At 46.4% G+C, this 21,716-nt stretch overlaps 1 protein-coding gene across 16 annotated transcripts in view; it reads right to left on the bottom strand.

Annotated features, from left to right (window-relative positions):
- Positions 1-21,716, bottom strand: part of arvcfb (ARVCF delta catenin family member b) — a 215,336-nt gene that overhangs the window by 21,838 nt on the left and 171,782 nt on the right. For 14 of the 16 annotated variants that reach the window (XM_035639699.2, XM_035639698.2, XM_047330951.1 and 11 more), the window contains 2 exons: positions 20,919-20,936; positions 18,892-18,963 (listed from right to left, as the gene is read on the bottom strand). In XM_035639699.2, coding sequence (XP_035495592.2) covers positions 18,892-18,963; positions 20,919-20,936 — 90 coding nt within the window. The remainder of the gene's footprint in view (positions 1-18,891; positions 18,964-20,918; positions 20,937-21,716) is intronic. The other 2 variants (XM_035639700.2, XM_047330952.1) reach the window with 1 other exon arrangement.

Consider the following 21,716-nt stretch of genomic DNA (forward strand, 5'->3'; position numbering starts at 1 on the left):
CGCCTCAAACACAAAGCTAAATATAATCCATGAATCAATACATGAAAGCGTAACTAACATTAGTACCAACTCCCACATGATCTCAGCCCAGTGCGACTATTTCCCCTGCTTGTGCTCAGTGTTGGTGTGGCAGACGTCACACACAGCCGTGGCCTCCTGCTGAGCGCTGCTTTCATCGCTCATAGGGGTAGACACACACACACACACACACACACACACACACACACACACACACACACACACAATTACAAATGGCCACGTACGGTAACATATGCGCGAAACGCTCTGGAGATCTAAGCTCATCCCTAAATGAGGTGAGAGGGGAGGAGCTGCGGGTTATTCTTCAAAGCAGGAGACGACGGTGACACCTCCGAGGCGAAGTTCAATTAGTGCCCGCGCACAAAAGAGAAGTGTCTTTGTGGCGCTGCGGCGCATTGGAAAAACTGGGTTAGGAACAAAGTTAAGTCGACGTGATGGAGTAACGCTCAGCACAGAGCCATAGCATTAATACGCTTTAAGCGGCTTCACTATTGACTGCAATTGAAGCCAATGTGTAGCAGCGTGGAAGGCGGATGAATGATAATGGATTAGCTGATTCGCGAGGAGGGGGCACACACACACACACACACACACACACACACACACACACACACACACTCGGTCCTCTCAGCCTCACTCTAGGATAGTATGTTGCATTCGAGCAGCGCTTGATTTCCACTTCTGAGAAAAAAACCTCTGGACGCACGCACACAAATTCACAAACGAGCCACGCCCCTCGCCCCTCGCCCGGGCGCGTCAAAAGGTTATGTTCATCGATCGGGCTATGCCCACATCGTACAGGGTGTCTCTTCCTGCTGCTACACGAGTGTTGCACTATGCTCCATTTACTCCCGGCTGCATTTCCGGGGGACTCTTACATCACACCGCGCTCCCATCGAATCGAGGGTAACATGATGGGGGATCACTTTCTACAACTCATAGGGGACTATTACAGAGCCATGGAAGGATTGGAGAGAGAGATGAAAGGGAGGGGGGGGGGGGGGGGGGGATATACAGATTAAGGTAGATTTAAAAAAAAAAATAACAGCTGTAAAAATGATAAATTCAGAAGGTGATGTTGTTCTTCTCTTCTTCTCCCCCCTCCCTGTTTGTGCTCTCCTCTTCGCAGTATGAGTGTGTCTGGTTTCTCTCTCTGCTCCATGAGAAAACTGGCGTCAATCACCTGAATCATCGTCTCCATAGAAGCCTGGGGTGCGGTCGAATTGTCCTTCCTATCTCCTATTCCTGTCTACTATTCCTTGACCTCAGTGGAAAACGTCATGAGGTCAAGGAACGGTGTAAAGGAGGACTGATATCAGATGTAAATGATTCATATGTGACAGTAACTGACATGATGACGTGCGTCTCTTCTGGGTCATATTCATACTCTTCTACTTCTTCTACTTCTACTTCGGATTGAATCGTTTACGTCCGTGCATTGGCGCGTCACGTTAAATATCGCTGCCGCAATGCATTGTGGGGCGTCTCTATCTCCTTACTCTCACATAGGAAGCTCCAGTGTACCCTATGCTAAAGGAGATAGGAACTGAAGCATTGAAGCTCCTTTCCTTTGCATTTAGAGAATCCTAACAGCTCTTATCATGGTGCTGCTGACGAAATACTTCTGGGTCACATCAAGATTTAGGAAACTTCCTCAGCATATTTGACAATTCAACCTCACCCCTGGTCATGACTCAACACTTCTGCGCCGGATTATTCAGTCTCGTTCGGTGGTGCGACAGTTATCGTTTCCATCTCTTGTGCTTGGTCACCTGGTTATTCTGCTTTTGTATCGGCATTCTATTTTTTTTTCGCGCCCTTTTGTAAATACATCGTCAAGACCTCTATTTTGCACATCTCCACCTCAGTTGGTCCAGAACACTTTAAAACGTAACCGTCACACGCTCACACAATGTTTCGTTTGGATATTAATAATTTGGCCCTATTCCGATTGTAACATTTCTATATGTATATGCCAATATTATCCAGCTTGTCGGAGCACTCTGTGGACATGTTTACAGCACATGCGTCTCACTTAAAGCTACAGTGTGTAATATTTAGAAGAACTTATTCACAGAAACTGAATATTTTTTCATATATGTATAATCACCTGCAACAAAGAATCAATGTTTTTCGTCAACTTTGAATGAGTTAAATATAGTGACATGAGGTGGACCCGACCTCCGTGTGAGTCCCCATGTTTGCTACATCGTTTTGCCTAGAACGGTCCAGAATACATCGCAGTAGCGTTGAGTTTTCACCAGAAATGGAATTAGAGGTGCCCCACCATAAAGTGTGCCCCGCCGGTTGCTCAGTTGGTTGCGGTTTGCCACTTTACCATAGTGTCGCAGAAAGAGAGAGATAAGAAACACTTACAGAACAGCGCTGACCGCAGGGTCACATTTTCCCCTCAAGGCATAAATAAAGTAAATGAGACCATTCACTTGGGGAAGCCTGAAGTCGTGGAGTCTCCGAGTCTCATTCCACATCTGAAACTCACGCACATTGAACCCTGCCAGGCCCCCCCTTTTTTTTATGTAAGAGTGTCTATGGGAGAGCGATTCGGTGCTAATGAAGACTTTTTTTGCAGGGCACAGCCACAGCAGGGCGATGGCTTAAAAAAGCACATCATTAAAAGTAGCGAGCCACCCGTATAATAATGGTCGTTACTCTTACAGGTTCATTAAAAAAGTGAAAGGTAAGCGATGGCGCGACATAAACAACACAAGTAAATTGGCAGGGGTTAGCAGGGGGCTTTTTGTGTGAGTGCGTGTTGTGTGTGTGTCTGTGTGTGTGTGTGTGTGTGTGTTGTGTGTGTCTGTGTGTGTCTGTGTGTGTGTGTGTGTGTGTCTGTGTGTGTGTGCGTGTACTAATGTCGCTTGGAAAAGTAGCAGATGGATACAGTTCACTAACTGAGGAACTCACTGGGTCACATTATGTTTCTAATCAGAAGGGCAAAGAGTAAATGCTCGATTGCAGGCTTTGTTTGTCCACTAGTCTTTGAAATTGCTGCAAAATCGATGGAGAAATGACACGGCTGCCGCTGTTGCGTTTCCGCTCCTTTGGGGAAACAAATGAATGTACATTTGGCTGAGGGATCAGCGAACACATGCAAATGTCGTTGAGGTCGGAAGCAAATGATGTGTGCCGTCCGCATCGAAGAGTAAGTACGGCTGGAGGGACCGGGAAAGAGACGTCTGAATTTCATTCGTATGCTGGAGATGCATCCTAAGTCAGGTGTGAGTCAGGGTCAGTTATGAGTTGCATGTTAATGCTGGGTATGAATCACAGAAAATAACACTTAATTGAAATTCTCTTTCCGCCGCTCTGTGAAAATCGGCCCCTCTACGGCCCCGTTACGCCGAAAAAAACAAACAGGCTTTTGCCAATACAAACCGACCCGTGTCTGGTTTAGTTGATTTTGAAACAATGTGAGTGTCCTCCTTCTAAGTCGTAGGGAATGAACATGTGACGGAGGCTCGCTACGCCTTTCTCTCCACGGCCCTTCTGGGAGATTTGGAGCTGAGCAGAGACGGAACAGAGTTCACTGCCAGGCTGCAAAGGCTGTCCACTCCCCCACACTCACCCCGTCACACTGCCGGGGTTCAGGAGTCAAAGCTTCATTTTTTTTTCTCCTCTCACACTCGGCTGGCCCCTGCACACAGAGTGGCAACTCTTTGGGCCGCCCCGGGGCAGCACGCATTAGCATACCCTCACGGTGGATTGGCCATAGTTTGTTGGATGTTGACAGACAGAGGCAGGAGGTGGCGACTGGCCCGTCCTTTTCTTGGACAGTACACCCATCAGCTGTGGGCCACATTGACGTCCCGGTGTGATGAGCTGGATGCAGTGTGGTGAGACAGAGATGGTGAAAGAAAAATACCACTGAGGGCACAAAGGGAATGTGCAGCACAGACGCTTCAGTGCCCCCCCCCGTCCTTCCATCTTTGCCATTTCGCGACAGGGGTCCTGCTCCTGCTCTACCGAAAGTCTGGCCAGAGAAAGCTTGTTTCCTACCATTTAGCACAATAGGACCCTTTTCAGCGAGCTGCCTCTGCAGTGACGGGGGGAGAGTACTTCCCCTTTCCCGAACTGACAATCCAGCAGGGTCCTGCTGTGGGCATATGGTCCTGACAGGACAAATCAATACCCTGGCAAAAACACGCCCGACAAACTGACACCAAATTGTCAGTAACATCCAAGCGCTGAAAAATCCCAGTCCCCTGAACAACCCCTGAACTTTGTGGAAACACAGAGCCTGCGGGTCTCTCCCTCTTGAGCCATAGTGGCATTCATTTTTCCGCGGCCTGCTCGAGAATGTGCCTCGCAGCTATCCGGCCTCTCGGTGGATCACCGGTGATAATGCTGCAGTGTGGTTTGTTTTCCAGTGTTCCTCCTGCTAATGTTATAGTCTTCCAGGGCCTGAGGTGGCGGTGCTAGTTTATATTAGAATCTCTGTCAGGTGAAAGATATTATTTCCCTCCGGATGAAAAACATATTGACAACATATGTCACTTTTCGTGTTGTCTGGAGTATGAAAGGGCCTCTCTCGTATTTGCCGCTATTGAACGAGTGGCTCTCAAAATAAATGTTCTCCTAATGTTTGCGACGTAGTTGTCAGACAGAACACAGCTTCCGTCTGCACATGCAGCCACACAGGGGACTTGTGATGTACAAGCGCTGTCTCTGTTGATTCTGTAACAGAGGTGCTGCTGCTGCTGCTGCTTCCATACCGGACAAGGGTAAAAGCTGCATGTCATGAATCCGGACTCTCTTAGTCGACAATAACCACAACATGGATCGAGGATCCGGGGGTGGGGGGTTGGGGGTTTACATTCTATTTTCCATGTTGTATTTACCACTTTGTCGGAGCAGTCATGTGTAATCAAATCTGAATGACGATATCAGCCAACGCGGATCGAGAAAATGAGACCAGACGCATTTCCAATCAAATCACCCTCGTTATTTATAACCATTAATTGTGTTTCGTTGGTGAGTAATTTGTTGGATTACTTCTGATATACGCTTGTTTTTTTGTCTTTCTTTTTCAGCCGTACAGCTAATGGGGTCTGTTTTAGGTCCAAATACAATACGGTCACAAATACAGTAAACCAATCGCTCGTCGAATATGCAAATGTGAGGCCCGTGTTATTTGCATATGATTCATATTCATAGTCTCAGAATTCCTCAAGGAGGGAGAGAGAGTGGATGATTTCCAACCCCATTTCAGAGGGTTTTTTGGGGTCAACAATGTTAAACAACATATTTGGCATAGCAGGTTATTGTGACATACTTTAAAACGTGACTGGAGGGGATCTTGAAGTAACCAGACCTACACCTCTAAATCCAACTGTGTAAGGACAGCCACAGTGAGGCTTAGCTGGACAGCTTGGCGCTAGTATTGTTCATATGACCACCAACAACCACTGGGGGACAAAAAAAGGAAATAGCTAAAACACCACCCTCCACTTGAGGCTGAGTGTTTCTTTATCCATGGAAAGTAAAGAAAACACCCATTACATGACACCCGCATTCAAACGCACCCTTTTTTGTGTTTTTGTGTAGCCTGTTGCGGTTGCTCCAACTCATTTTCTTATTTCCCCTTTCGAACGCGTTCGGTCAGCAACACTACTGTTGTGCAACAGCTCCATGATGGCGTTGTGTTACACCTGGGACCAGCCGATCACGCTGAGCGTAGCTCCCTTCTGTCATTATGGGCAACGTAATTCACTGGACAAAGAGATGGATGGACTACTGGCAATAGTGAGGAATGGGAGGGACTTCCGCGAGTATAGTGTTGGGTTTCACAGAGACGAGACTACAGAACATACTCTGTATCCCATCATTACCATATATGGCATTCCTAAAGTCATAGTGGACGGGATGGAACATTTCTGCAGCTCCATACTACATGTCCAGGGGGTTCACATGCAGCCCTTTGGTTAGTCTTTACGTCTACTCCTTATTTAACCCATGCAACCCTGAGTGACATCATCCACTCTGGAACTCTGCCTTCAGGGAGAGATAAACCAGTGGAAACTGTCTCACATGGAATGTGCATGAGACGGGCAGGCGTCCACTTCTGCTGCCCAGTGATTTGAACCCTCGCTAGTCATAAGCATGGGAAATCTATCACATCTCAAATGATGTGAATGCAGCTTTGGAATCTACTTCATACTGGTCAACAGTCCACACACTCAGCCATGAGGCTGCAGAAGAATCTGCCAGGCTGCACGCACACACACACACACACAAACACACACACACACACACACACACACACACACACACACACACACACACACACACACACACACACACACACACACACACACACACACACACACACACACACACACACACACACACACACACACACACCTACAGAAGCATGTCTGTTACTAATTTGGCTACTGATTACATTTATTCACCTCTTTCTTTCTTTCTTTCTCTCTTTCTTCTGTCCCTCTCATGACCTCCCATATCTCCACCAAAACTGATCTGCCTACTAATGTAGACAACATCCTGAGATGAAAAAGTACACACAATGGTGGTACTAGGGGTTGCTATGGAAACCCACTCTCCATCACGTCTAGTTCGTCCAATGTTGTTGGACCAGTGACAGCCGAACAAGGAGAGGGAGCAGAATGCTTTTCCATCTGCACGTCATACAACACTTCAACTTGTTCATTTAGATGATAATGTGTGTAAATAGAGACCTTTTTTAAATTTTTTATCCCTAACTACTATTGCCATAATGCCACAGCAGCCGGCCAAAAAGGCTGCAATTAGTGGGCAAACCCTGCGAGTGCTCTGTGTAAGTTTGTGTTTAGCTGCAGCTTCCTGAGACACTCAGAGTGGAGAGGTGTGTGTGCGTGTGCGTGCGCGTGTGTGCATGTGTGAGTGAGAGTGATAGAGAGAGAGCGAGAGAGAGAGAGTGTTTCAGCAACACCTTGAGTGCCTGCTCTGTTTACACAGGCAAGTCACGTCCTCATCCAGACACAAACGAAACCAGAAGCTCAGGCAACAGCACAAGGCTGCCAGAGAGCAAGAGATAGATGTGCAGAAGTAGGCAGAGGAGAGACAGAGAGAAAGCTAAAGAGGGGAGGGTGGCAGAGAGAGAAAAAGCTGCGGCGGACCACGGACAACGTCTCCCATTTCCTGTTTGGCAGTTTAGTTGTTCACCTATAAGCCCGAGAGGCTGAAAAACAAGCTTAAGTTGTCAGGGGTGGTGTCGGGCCCCCACATATTCCAACTAACAGTCAATTTCCAAAATGGAACATCTCTCCACATCTGACAGGGAAAGGAGAGAGAGAGAGACAGAGAGAGAGAGAGAGATGGAAAATGAAGAGGAAGGAGTAACAGAAGAGTAGAAGGAAAGCACATTATCCGGGGAGCAGGGAGGTAAGTATAATACAGTGCATGGTGGATGGGACCGCTGTCTGGTAATTAGTCCACGGAGATGCATGGATCATGTCAGGAAAACTAGACAGTGAACACGAGAAGGGGGGAAAAGGGGGGGGGAGTCATCTACATCAACCCTGAGAAAAAACTGATGCACTGCAGCACAAGCTGAATGATACACTCGGTAGTTCGGGGAGGGGGTTTTGAGGTCGTCCTCAGGTGTGCAGGCTTCGGGAATAAGCCTGGATTATCCTGTGGCCTGATGGTGTGTGTGTGTGTGTGTGTGTGTGTGTGTGTGTGTGTAGGGGGGGGGGTATGGCGGGGGAGGGGTTAAAGAGATATGGCAGTGTTTTGGAATGAAGCCTGAAGATAAAGGCCTTAGACTGAAGACTATTTTGTCACAGGAGGTGTGGGGTGATGGGGTGATGGGGCCTGGGCCTGGCATCGCCGAAGACAGCTTTACCTGTTCCTCCGGATCCTAAAAGCCTTTTGTCCAGAAGGTGAAAATTCACACTATCAATCAAAATATGAGGCAATAACTTCTGCAATCCAGCAACAATACTAAAACACTTCCACGCTTTTGTGTGACAAATTTAGTAAAATGCCGAGAGCTGGTTTACATGATATAAACCCAATGAAATAAGACAATATACAAAGAACTTTTTGGTTGCCGCTTTTTCCACCTTTTAATTCAGACAAATTCAAGTAAGTATAGCCTGAGACCTTGCGCCCTCCGTCTCGGGCGAGACTCTTCATCGGGAATGCAGGATGTCGGCTGTGATGGCGTTCGACAACGAGGGATTTCCTGTGTCAGCGTCGGTGTCAGCACCCATCTCTCATTTAGCACTTCCTCCGGCCCTCGCTGGCCCTCCCCTTTGGGAAACGGCACGCTGAAGTGTGATGGATACTCCGGATTAACTCTCGCCTTGGAGGATGACAAGTCTATGCTTTTCTCCCCGTATACGCACGCACCCACAGACCGCCCCCCCCCCCCCCCCCCCCCCCCCCCCCCCCCCCCCACACACACACACACACAGAGATGTGTTCAATTTTCCAGGGTAATATTCTCTATCTACAGCACCCTGACAAACAACACCACCACCTCTAATAGTCACATGATACCACCCTCTTGGTCAAAGGTACAAGTGCATCGTGCGTCACTTGTAGATGTGTGTGTATGTGTGTGTGTGTGTGAGAGAGAGAGAGAGAGAGAGAGAGAGAGAGAGAGAGAGAGAGAGAGAGAGAGAGAGAGAGAGAGAGAGAGAGAGAGAGAGAGAGACTGTTTATGGACAGCAGTATGAATTAGGATTTGTGTGCGTGCGTGCGCGCGTGTGTTTAAAAGAGTCAAATGAAAGGCAGTGAGGATGAGATGAACTGCCCCCGTCGGCTAACATGAAGCCATCGTCTAATCAAATGCATATTAAAATCCTAAATACTTCTCACTATTGACCAATCAAATAGATTGGCTGTGGACGCTGGAAAAAAAGACTCACCACCAAAAAGGGTTTTTCACATGGGCCTTAATCTTAATCGCTCTCTGACGGAAAAACACTTCTCCTTGGATTTTTTATATTCCCCTCCCTCAATGCATCTCTTTCATGGCCGTTGTACAGTCGCAGGGATATTGTGTGGTGTCGCACTGAGACCTTGGCTCTTTTTCTACTCCTCTGCCTACTTACCCGCGAGCGAGCGGCGCGCAGACTTTATGTAGCACAGGATACAAGTGTCATTTAAACACCTAAAAATGTAATCGAAGGCATCACATACAGTGTAGCTCTGCTTGATTTTATGCTCCGGGTAAAACCTCGGAGGAGGGGACAGTTTGGCCCGGACAACAGCCAGCGCCTGACTCCCCTGTGCCCCACCTGACCCTCTCCTTCGATCGTATGCAAGGACGGCCGTCCTCGGGGTGCACTTAGGCGCTGCTGTTTACAACGGTCTAGACTGTTTACGAGCAATATTTCACTTACTATATCCCCCCCCCCCACACACACACACACACACACACACACACATACTGAGCCGCTGTCGTTGCTCAATGCCACCATGCAGCACACCATTAATCTGCTTTTAATTAGATTAAAGCATCTCTCGCAGAAACAGGAAGCAGCGCACCCGTGCCTCGAACAGGGCCAAACAAAGACTCCAGTGGGCAAGTTAATCTCACATTGCGCTTCGTCCGTCATCCCTGGAATCACTCTTGTCTTGTAATTATCACTTTCCTCCAAAGCGGAGGAGATGGGGGGCTAATCATCTGAAGAGCCCGATGCTGCCGGCTAATGTGGATTCCCAGCTCTTTCATTGAGAATCCCACCGAGCCTAGTGGGACGAGAAACACTGATCAAGGGCAGTGGGCTTTTTTAGGGGAGGGGGGGGGGTTAAAGAAAGTTTACTTGAAAAACTTCAGAAACAGTTGATCACTGCTGTGGCAGCGGGTACAAGTGCTGCTAAGTTTATGCGGCGCCACAGAGGAGGTGCTGGGAATAAGAGACAGCCCACCATCCTTTGCCGAGCACAGGTGGATAAATGCCGCCATGCATCAACGCGCGCGTACACACAATCTAATCTGCAAGGACTTCATTCCGCCAATGATGTGTGGAACAGTCGCTCTCCACGGGACCTCGTAGGAATAGCATTATCATGCAAACCTCTTTGTACTTCCGACAAAACACGAGGCGGTCCCACCACAATAAGGCTCGCTCCCCTCCTTTTTTCCCCCTCGCTTTTCTTTTTATCACTCCTTTTCACCGCTGTCTGTGTGGTATCGCTCGAGAGGAGAGGGGTGGAGTTGGGGGGCTGCGGTGACTATAATGTCAACTACAAGCAACCGGCTATTCCCATAATTAGTCCCTTTTTCCTCTTTGTTGTGCTTAGTTTCATTAACAACAAAAGAGGAGGTATGCGAGGAGCATCAGCTCCCAGCAGCTGGTGCGGCAGATTTAGATTTAATCTCAGGTGAGGTCGGGATGGAGGGAGGGGTTAGAGGAACATGTCACATCTGGAGTGAGCTTTTAACATGGGGGCATGGGGGGGGGGGGGGGGGGGCCCTCACACACACGATCCTTCCCCAGGAGAAATGTCTCCAAAGTACTTGACGGTGAGCGGAAAATGGGGCTTTAAATCGTCTAGTGTAAACTAGATTTTATATTATATAGAATATTAAATATATCTATTTTATATTTTATATCTTATATCTATAGTTATATCTGTTCTCAAAATGCTTCTTGGCTGCTTTTCCAATGGGTTTATTTGATACAGCATTCGCTACATCCAAGATGCATACAGTGCTAAATGTATAAATGAGGTGATAAAGACCATCAATCATATATATTTAAAGTTTGAAGTGGAAACTCCAGTGAAGCATGATTATATCTGATGCTTTCGTTCTAGGTTGTCGTTTATATTTATTCATCCTGTATTTGACTAGGATGTCTCCTGAGATACATTCTTTTTTTGGTTCTGGTTTGTTCCCCGTTTAGAAGGCCACAGCTGAAAGGGAGCCCAACTATAAAACCATTTAAGTCACTCATCACACCTCGTGAAACACTAGCCTCCTTTTCCTAGAGGAGCGTCGACTTCCCGGACATGACAGCATCCAGTATAAAAAAGGCTGTACAGGCAAAGAGACACTCTGAGGATTTGGCATAAGGAAGGTGTGCTGCCGGGGGAAACGTAATGAGGCCACAAAGAGTTAGAGAGCGATATAAGGTGCCAGACAGTCTGGATCCGGCCCTGTGTGACAAGACAGCGGAGGAGCCGGAGAGTGAGAAAGTGGGTGCGAGTGTGTGCGAGCATGTGTCTGCGCAAGTGTTATGTGTTTATTTTTGTTGCTCTGCAAGTGTGACGGGGGACGTCTGCCTCAGTTACATAAATCATTGTCCACTGTACATATCTTGGTCTTTCTCCCACTGTTACTGGCACCGTCCTTTAACGTTGAAGCTCTCTCACACCATTACCGCCCTCACATGTACCTGTCTGTCCCCCGGGGCCCGGCGTGCTCTCTCTCACTATTTAGACTCATCAACTCGCATCTCTCACTGCAAAGACAAAGTCGACTGAACCCTTTAATGTGGCCAGCTGAATTCTCCCAATGGACGTGATGTTGACGGAGCCTCGATTCAACGAAGCTTTTTTTCAAATTGACGCTTTTGAGAAAACTACTTCACATTAAATCAATAATGTAGGAAATGGTTGACATTTCATAATGGTTCACCTGCTACTAGTTGTCTGAATCCAGCTCTCCAAAGCTGTCTCTCCCCTTAGCCGCCTCCCTCATCTCGTTCATCATCATCCTTTTGGAAAGAAGCTGACGTTACCTTCTTTCATACAACGACCTGTATCTTATGCTCTTATGGAGCAGAAACACTGGGTCATGTGATAAATATGACACAGTGTTGAATATGGTTGTACAAAAATGTTACACATTTATACCATCCGTCGTTAATTATCACAACAACTTCAATGACTCCCCCCTAGAGTCCTCACACAACATCAACAGTACCAAGATATCTTTTTTTTATGACCCTGGTTCACATCTCTACGGAAGAGGATTAGGGCCACGCGGGAAATGTATTGAGTTCTGACCTTCAACTCAGAAAACTCGACCTCGGTGGGGGAGTCGCTTTGCCATGCAGGAGGGGGGAAACACAGGTCGAAGATGTCGTCCGTGAGCGATTTTTTTGCATGTTCGAGGGGTCCAAGAAGCAATTTCAATAACGGAACACCAAAAGGTGAGTGGGTTCTGAGTTTAAGGTCAGAACTCAAAAAAAAAGAATTCATGCTTGGCCCTAATCCTCTTCCGTACATCTCTGCTGAGGGCAGCAAAAAAAACATAAACAAGTACGATTTTCCAGCTCAGCCAAAGATGGGTGACTTCAGCCCCGGCCTCGTGCATGTCTTTGATATGGGACATTTCATGAGTGTGCGTGCGTGTGTGTGTGTGCGTCTGCGTGTCTGAGTGCGGACGTTCGTTAGGTTGCTATTGGTCATCATTCGGGGTCTCGCTCTGCCGTGAAATATGACAGCAGGAAGTCAGAGAGGTGTGCCCATTCTGAACAAAAGGGCGTCTGATTCACCCGAGTGGTCGGCAGACCGCATGCCAGCAAAGAGATCAGCAAAGGGCGAAGACCCGGCGCGCACTACCTGGGTGTTAAATTCCTCTGCAACAACAACGCGGCGCGCCCACATGAGACCCGCCGCCCCGAATTTGCAATATAGAGCAAATTGTTCACGCTATTCTGCTTCAACTTTGGGCGTACAGTCGACACAGAACTGGCCAAAACTTTTCCCTCCCGTCGGAATTGTGCTACTCCGAAGCAGACTCGGCTGCAGTTAATGACGCAAAGAGCCCCGCTTCATCTTGAAAAATGGATTTGCTTGAACATATTTGCTCACTGTGGCAGGACGTTTATCGCGCCTTTGGGGGGAAAAGATTGCTTTTTTTCTCGCTGCGGCTTGCGGGCCAAGGAGATATTACGGGGAGGATTTAAAGAATCAGATATGTGCCGTCGAGCCTTTAAGTGAAATATTTCTCCTCCGTGCACAGCGACGGCAGCCGGGACAAACATTGGACGTGAGAATCTCTTTCCCTTCATTCAATCGAGCTTATGACTTTTACAAGAGCTCAGAGGCATCACAGGCAGAGATGACTCCGACAGCAGAACAGCCAGTGTTCATTATACTACAAACAGAGAGCTCCAGTGGGAAGAAATCAGAGAGGGTTATACAATGCAATACGTAACAGCTTGCACGGTTGTTGTATGTCAACACCAAGTCCCCTCCACAAATGAACCGCCCGGCTTGCAAGACAAAGCGGGCGAGACGTGTGACACAGTCGCCGTCTCGGTAAGCGCTGCTGTTTTCTCCTCAATACCTGGATGTGTGTTTGCGAGGCGAAAGGGGGGAGCGCAGTGAATCTCCTGGGGCTGGAGGGAGCACTGGAGTGGCGGAGGGTACGGGAGAAGAGAGAATCAGTGAGCGGGGTGGAAAGAGAAGTGAAGAGGACAAGCTCGTGGAAAGCACCGCGGCTTTCCGCGGTCTGTACTGCTACGTCAGATTGCTCTCAGGGTCACGTGTGACTAATTGGCCCTACCTGATGGAGCTGTGATCAGTCAGGCTCACCGTGCACTACAAGCAGTTTGACGAAAACGATTCATCACGTGGGAATAATGTGCTCATAAGCAATTTCCTCATACCAGAATACCTGAATCCCAAGGAATCAATTAAGTTTTTCCGCCATACGGTCAAAGTTAAATGCAATCAGGGTTTAAGCTGATGTCGATTTTTCAAATTGACAAAGTATACAGAACATACTTTAGATCAACCGCAACATCATGCCGCATAAAAGTTAGGCTGATATAGAGTTTGAATTTACCACGGCTAGAAAAGAAACCTTCTTTATTCCGACTCGCATCTAAGACTTTATTAGGGGTGTTGAAATGAATCGTTTCTACAAAATAAAATGATAAAGATAATCATCGCAAAATAACTTTTCCTCGATAGAAATGTGAGACTCGGTCGATATGACTTTGAGAGAACGAATTCCATTCATGTTTCGACAGACAACGCGAACAGAACTGGAGTCTGTCTAAAGCTTTATAGTCAACAATTAACTTATCTGAAACTGCTTTCAAGTGCTGCGCTGTCAGACCCAAACCGATCCAGATCAGAGTCCGTCCTCCTCGCCTGTCAAGGTCACGGGATGGGAAGTGAGCACTCGTAATCGTTTACTTTGGTGCTCAGGCAGGATGTGAGTCACTTTTCACTCCCCTGCATCTCAACGCTTCTCCGACAATGCAGCAGAGAGAGTGTGAGACGGAGCAGATGAATTGGGGGGGGGGGGGGGGGGGGGGGGGGGAGGTAGAGGCTAATTAATTTGAGTTACCGCGGTATTCTCAGGACAGCCAAAACTCTCTCCTCCTCCATCGTCCTCCTCAGGCTAGAGGGAACTTCAGCAAAAACAAAACCTCCTTATTTTCACTTTTTGTCGATGCTGGGTTGTTTTGTTTTTTGACCTCTGTTCCCACAAAAGGAGCACACATTCAGTCATCGCACATCCCACCACACATCTGTCTCCACCCCCTTCCTCCCCTCACCTGACCTTTCTCCAATCTGAAGGTTTTTATGCGCCGGGGTTTTCAATTAACTGCCGGGGATGTTTCATCTTCTATGAACAGCATCTTTTCACACTTTTGAATTGTTTCCGCATACAGCCGCCCCGCTCTCTTTTCTCTGCTTCCCTTCCGGGCGTGAATAATGCACTGCCAGTAACTCTGGACCGTTTCACGAATGATGTCTGTGCCTGCAACAGGTCCACTTTCTAGTGCAACTTCACAAACATAATCAATCACAGGAAGAATCAAATCACTGATGTGTACAGTAGTTTAAAAAAAAAAAAGTAATAGTCAAGAGTTTTTATCAAGAGCAGAAGAACAGACGTTGATATTTGGCTAATAAGGACCAGATATTGGCCTTCAACCTCCAGTCAAACTGATACTGGGGCTGTACTTAAAAATCAAATTTGACTGGGGTGTCAAACCAACAATTCTTCACACCTATGTAATAACAGAGAGTTGTTCTCACACGTGAACTCCGGACAACGTCCAGGGAATCAGGTCCGGACATTGGCCCAATTCCATTTCTCATGTTTACCCCTACGCCATTGAAAGTCTACCGCTACGAAATGGGACGGCCCTTCGAACGCGATACGTCGTCACGTAGGCAGACGCGTCGTGTTTTTACCGGAGGTTCAACATGCCTGGAATGACGCCGATATCCTTGTTAAGACGCTGCTGCAGTTACCATGGTGACATGCAGTACATAGAATATTCAAATAGCAAACATGCTAATTACAGTATGTTGGACATGACGGGACAGGTGGATCACACTGAAAACACACCGTGGTCTTGTAACGACGAAACGTCACATCACGTTAGTTGATAACGTGACATATGTGGTAATAATATAACGCATAACGCTGCTTTGCGACTAGCGATTTTATTGTTTTGCGACCATCGATTTATTTTTTTTTTACCAGGAAATGGAAGTCTTATAGAAAGAGAGGTGTATTTCCAAAATGTTGGTCTGGGTTTCAAAGGACAGTTTTAGTGCTGATCTATGAATAACTTTAAAAGAATTTATATGTGTAGGGTGAAGAGATCCCCTCAAAGCTCATCTCTTTGTTCTTTCAAGCCGCAACTTGCTTCACTCTCATTCACACCGTCATCTACCTGACTTCCAGTCGTAGCAGGCGGCTGTCTCTCCAGTGAAAACCCACTGTGCACTTCCCTCCTCAGAAGTGGCAAACAAGACAGAAGTTTGCAACCATAGCTGTTGAACATAATGGAGCGTTTAGCAGCTGAACGGGCACATATTGCTCTCAGGAGATGTTGGAGACTGAAGGATGAGCCGAATGTTTTGAGGCGGCCGGAAAAAATGAAGCTCTGTGTCTGCTTGCTTCTTCTAAGTGATGAGTCACCGTTGTGTGTTCACAGCTTGCTCGACTTTTTGGGCCCCATGTGGCTAAAAAAAAACCCACGATAAAACAGTAAAGATATTCAAAACTCCACTCTCTCTATACTAGTGTCAACCGGCAAAACGTGTATCTTGCATATGAGTGTGCACAAAACTGTTGGGAAACTAAAAAAATACCCTGGTGCTGTTTCTATTTCTCATGCACTTGCACGCACGCACGCGCACACACGCACACACACACACACACACACACACACACACACAGTAAGATTAATCGCTGCCCACTGCCAGGTCCGGGCTGGTCCCAGTGTTCACCTCTCTGTCTGACATCAGATCAGGACCAGGATACACATGTAATCTTCCCTATCTCACTTAGCCATCGCCACCGAATGAGAGCTCCTCTCTCTCTCTCTCTCTCTCTCTCTCTCTCTCTCTCTCTGCAAACTCTGCACAGATGAGATGGGGATGTGGCGGCGGCGGCGGCGGCGCAGAGGTGGAGAACGTGCCGGAAACCCACACAAACATCCATTTTCATAGACAAACAAACAGCACCCAGATGACTCTGATGTGTCGTGAAGAGGAAACGGCGACGACCGCGCTTTTAAAAAGTCAACGTGGCTTTTGCTCTGGCGATTAAGCTCATTATCCATGCGATCTGACTGTTGTTATCCGCCTGCGTGTCGGGCTAATAAACGTCGAATATGATTTGTCAGTCTGCGAGCGGGAAAACGCAGAGTGCTCTCTACAGCGTGAACCCCCCCCCCCACACACACACACACACACACATTTCAACTGTGCGTGACATTTAGGTCCATAACAATAATTGCTTTCTCTGGATTCGAAACTCCGAAGGGTGTTGTTTGCACATTGTGTAACGTAATCGCACCACAGTTGCAACCGCCATAGATCTGCATGCCAGCGTGGCTTTCGTCCATGAAAACCTAGTGAGTGGAAAATATTAATTATCATCCTTGGTGCTCATCTGCTTCCCTTCACTTTAGGAATGATACAAAAAAAAAGAAAAGAAAGAAGCAAAATCGGCTTAACTTGGAAAAAAAGCGCAGCGATTAATTGTGATCTAGTTAAATGACAGCCCACTTTGCCGTGTAAATGTGCCTAATTAACAGGCAAGCAGGAAGTGATATTGACTTTGAGTGTCTGCCACTAGACACTGATGAAGGTGCTGACGTGTAAATACCCCATAAGGGAGTGTAACAAGTGCAGGCGCATTCCAAAGACACCGAGAGACAGAGAGATGGACAGCTGCACATGCGCACACACACACACACACACACACACACACACACACACACACACACACATTCTTCAAACGTCCACCTGCTGAGTTTGCCGACTTATTTTATCACCGCTCACAAAATTTCATAGAGTATTTAGACATAAAATCGCTGAATCAAGAAAAGCAGAAGCCGAGGGGAGGGCTTTGTCATAATGTTCCAGAATATGACCAATGCTGCAGATGAGAAGCCATTTACTCCAAGGTATCCATGTCTAATCTTTTATACGGTGGCTAACCAAAATCAATAAGCAGTTACTATAGGATTATTATTATTATTATTTTTTAAATCAATGTGTTAGAATTCCTTCATTTGCCGAACACAAACATCCATTTCTAGATAATATGTATATATATATAACTTTACGGCATTGGGATGTATATCAATGTCACAACTGGAGCTGTGAATAAAAACAGCTCGATGAGAAAATTGATACTGAAGCTCGAGGCAGAAAGGACTGTGAGCAGGGGAACCTGTAATAAAACTGGCTTTACTCAAAACTCAAGGCAGCCAGTAAGATTTTAAGCAATGGATAAAATAAGAAATAATCTCTTTGAGCCAAATTGATTTAAATGGTGAATAGAATGGACGCAACATTTTAAGTTCAGTACATTGAAATGAAGTTATTTCAACATAATACAATAGTAGAAATAGAGAAAATTCAAAATGTAACTTGATTACTTATACACAATGTTTTCAGTATATTTGTCAAAATTATTTATTCATAATCGCATGACATAAAATGTATAACTTGTTTACGAAAACACATTTTCTCTGTAGTCAAGGTTTGTTGTTCGATATTACGAATTGATATCAATCTCATCACACAAACTTTTGTCAAGACAGCATATATTTACCGAAAGATCGTACTTTTCCTTTAATCTGTCAATTATTTTTTTTTGAACGATCAACTAACTGTTCAACTATTTGGTCCATAAAATGTCAAAACATTGTGAAATATTTAATACAGCTCACGATGGCACCCTCGAACATATTTTTGGTTTTGTGGAATCACTTTAAAAAAGAAAAACAAGGCTAAATCACCAGACCTCATATTCTGTCCCTGCCACACCCGGGTGGACCCACACGGCTGGCAGGCCTTCAACCAGGAGCTGGTACTCCTCAGGGGGTCACACCGCTGTCTTTGGTACGGAAGGTCAGGGTCCGATTCCCCGCCAAGACATGGCTAATATCCAGTGTGGGCCCTTGGGAAAGAACCCCTTAATGCTACTTCCCAACCTCAGATATGGTTGATGGTTGTGTGTCGCTTTGGACAAAAGCGTCAGCAAAATGAATGTAATGTAATGTAATTCAACCAAACACATCACACTCATGCCTCCACCTGTAACCCCGACCGATCGAAGCAGATGTTTTGCCCACAACTGAGTCCGGTTAGAACATTTTGCTAGACATGTCTTCCTGTTAAAAGGGAGTTGTTTTTCTTCTCCACAGTCGCCAAGTGCTGCTCATTGTGGGAACTGTTGGGTTTCTCTGTGATATTGTGAGGTCTCGACCTCACTATGCAAAATGCCTTGACATAATATGTGTTGTGATTTGGCGCCGCGCAAATAACGATAACTGTAAGTCCCTTGCAGACTCGCTCTCCTCTGTAACATTCTCCCGCGGCGGTGAGAGTGTGAACAGAGGGGATGTGTGTCGCTTTTGCCGGACGAGCTCCTACCTTTCGACGGCTCTGCGCGCTTGGGCAGATCCAGGGTGTCGTAGTTTTTGTCGTTTTCGCCATTTTTTCTGCCTGGGTAAGGGAGAGAGGAGGGAGGACGACGTCAGTGTCCCATCGCGAGACAGCATGGATCGTAAAGGGCAATGCGGTGGATACCAGAGTTAGACCGATATGAGTTTGGAAGGCGGACATTATTGTCTTTGAATCACAACTGTATTTCCTTTGCGGTAAATGAAAAATGTCATCTCAATAAGCACTGAAACCACCATTAAAAACAATATATAGATGGGTTCTATATATCTGGTATAGATGGAAATGACGAAATTCACATATCGGTCTAATCCAGGAATATACTACACACGCATCAACAATAAGGCAAAACTGTTTACATGTACAAACAACACAGAAAAGGTAGAAGCATGGTATGTTCAAACACACATAATAGAACACACACTATCTTCTGCCCTGGCTGTTCACACACCAGTGTGTTCACATGGATGAATATCGGGCATGTATTACAAAAACGAGCGCAAGACCACACACATACATATGAATACACACACTTTCTCTCCATGATATGCTTCTCTGATGTGCATGAGAGCCAAAATGCCTGAATGGAATAGGTGTGTTGGTGGGTTGACTGCAGCGGCAGTCAGCTGATGATCATCTCACATGCACAAGGACGTGCACACGGCACAATAAAGAGATACGGAGACAGAAAGGCCAAGTGAAATCTATGGCCACTGAAGATAAGGTAGGAAGTCATAGTTAGAGTCGGAGTTATGAACCATCCCTCTGGGCCGAATCCCTGCTTCCCTTTCAGGAAACGAGCTCATACACTCGAGTTGCCGAAATCAAGGTTGGAGAATGATTTGCCTTTTAATGTGAAGTGAGACATCAGCTAGTTAGAGCTGTCCTCCGGTGGAATGGTACATAATGGATCAATGTTACATTAATGACGGGAAGCTCAATCTGAATCACAAATGATCCTTTAATGTTTATTTAACATTTTTCAAAAGTTCTTTCAGACAGAAAGCAGATGTCGCCACTGACTCTGTCCAAAGGTAAGATAATCACATGCATCGTCTGCAGTTTGTTTTAGCTGTATTTAGAGAAGCCGAGCTAATTGACTTCCGGCTCTGACGTGAATCTTTTCAATCCAACTCCCAGCAGGAACATGAATAAGAGCATTTAAGTTTTTTTTTAATCAAGGTTCTTTGCAACAAGTGAAGAACTTTTCATGGGTAAAGCACGAACAAACTAAACTTTTTCAGGGAAACTTTCAAATTCCAAGGATAGTGAGGTGTGACGACCTCAGACACACACACACACACACACACACACACACACACACACACACACACACACACACACACACACACACACACACACACACACACACACACACACACACACACACACACACACACACACACACACACAAACACAAACAGGGCCTGCAGCAGAGCTTGACATTTCTGCTCAAATAAAAACCAAGGGATGAGAGAAGAAGGGCTCAAGTTGGGTACAGTCAGCAGCAGTTTTTCTGCAGTAACTGTTAGGGATTAGTTTTATCTTGAGTTTAAAAGGCCCAGTTCAATCATACAGAGCTACAGACAAAAGACACTTTGGGGTTTCGATTTCTGGCTTTTAATTTCAATTCAATTACTGCATCTTTGATTCGTTTGATTAGTCAAGCTCTACTTACGTCCTGACAAAAGCCAAGGCACTTACCTGTTTCACCGAGCACTCCCTTTACCCTTCACTTATTTTAGAAGACCGAGGAAAAGCTAACACTAATAGACTGTGAAGATTGGGATGGGGGGGTCTATAAGACTCGGTGCTACGGTACGTTGGGTAGGTATGGTGAGGGGATGTATGTGGAATGAGTGAAACTCTTTGATTTTCTGAAGTTCTTGCAAGTTTTGTCGGGTTTTTGGAGGACACCCAAACCCACTTCTAACTACATTCTACAGCAAAGGGATGGAATATGCTGAAGTGAGAAGGGTTGAAGGAGGTACACTCACCTTGATTAAACCATTCCTCTATAGTTAGCCGAGGAAGCAGCAGCAATGCAAAAAAAAAGAAACACAAAGCGGGGAGAACAGAGAAGAGGCATGGTGAAAAAAGATGTGCGCGCTCGGAAGAAGCTGTGCAATATACGCGAACAAAGGGGAGTCAAACTTTTACTGAATGGAGGGGTGAAAGGGTGAAGGGAACGGAGGAAAAGGTCGACGGAGAGAGCGAAGAGAGAAAAATGAAGGGGCACTTTTAAGATAGAAGAGAGGCAAGAAAGGAAGCCACTAAACAGTCCATAGGAGTTCTGTTCAAAGAGTCGGCATCAGGGGGACGGAGTTTTAGAGAAGGAACCAGTCAAATAGTCAGAGAGAATATGAAGAGTGGCTAGAAAGGGAGAGAGACTAATAATGGAAAAGAGGACATGAGGGAAGGACGAGAAAAAGGAGCTCGAAGGGCAGGACGGAGAGTAACAGTGAGACATATACATACAGAAGCTGCCAGCCTCTGTGTAAGTGCGTCATTAAAAGTGCTGCGTGGGAAGAGATGTGCTCAAAGACGTGTGAAAAAGCAGCCGAAGAGACTCAAGACTGTTTATGGCGCGAGGCGCGTGCTGATCATAACGTGGCGCCCTGCACTGGGAGTGACATTCGACTGACGAGCAGACCAAACAGAGGCTACTTGAGGTAACAAATTACCCCGGCGTATGGCCGACAGTGCCGCTTAACCACCCGCCTCCGCGCCCCTTTATAGCTGCATTTAATGTTTCCTCCGTCGGAGCGCACCTTCAGGGGCGCGCGGCAGCCAAG

This window comes from Scophthalmus maximus, chromosome 3 (genome assembly GCF_022379125.1).
Source record: "Scophthalmus maximus strain ysfricsl-2021 chromosome 3, ASM2237912v1, whole genome shotgun sequence".
Taxonomy (NCBI): Eukaryota; Metazoa; Chordata; class Actinopteri; order Pleuronectiformes; family Scophthalmidae; genus Scophthalmus; species Scophthalmus maximus.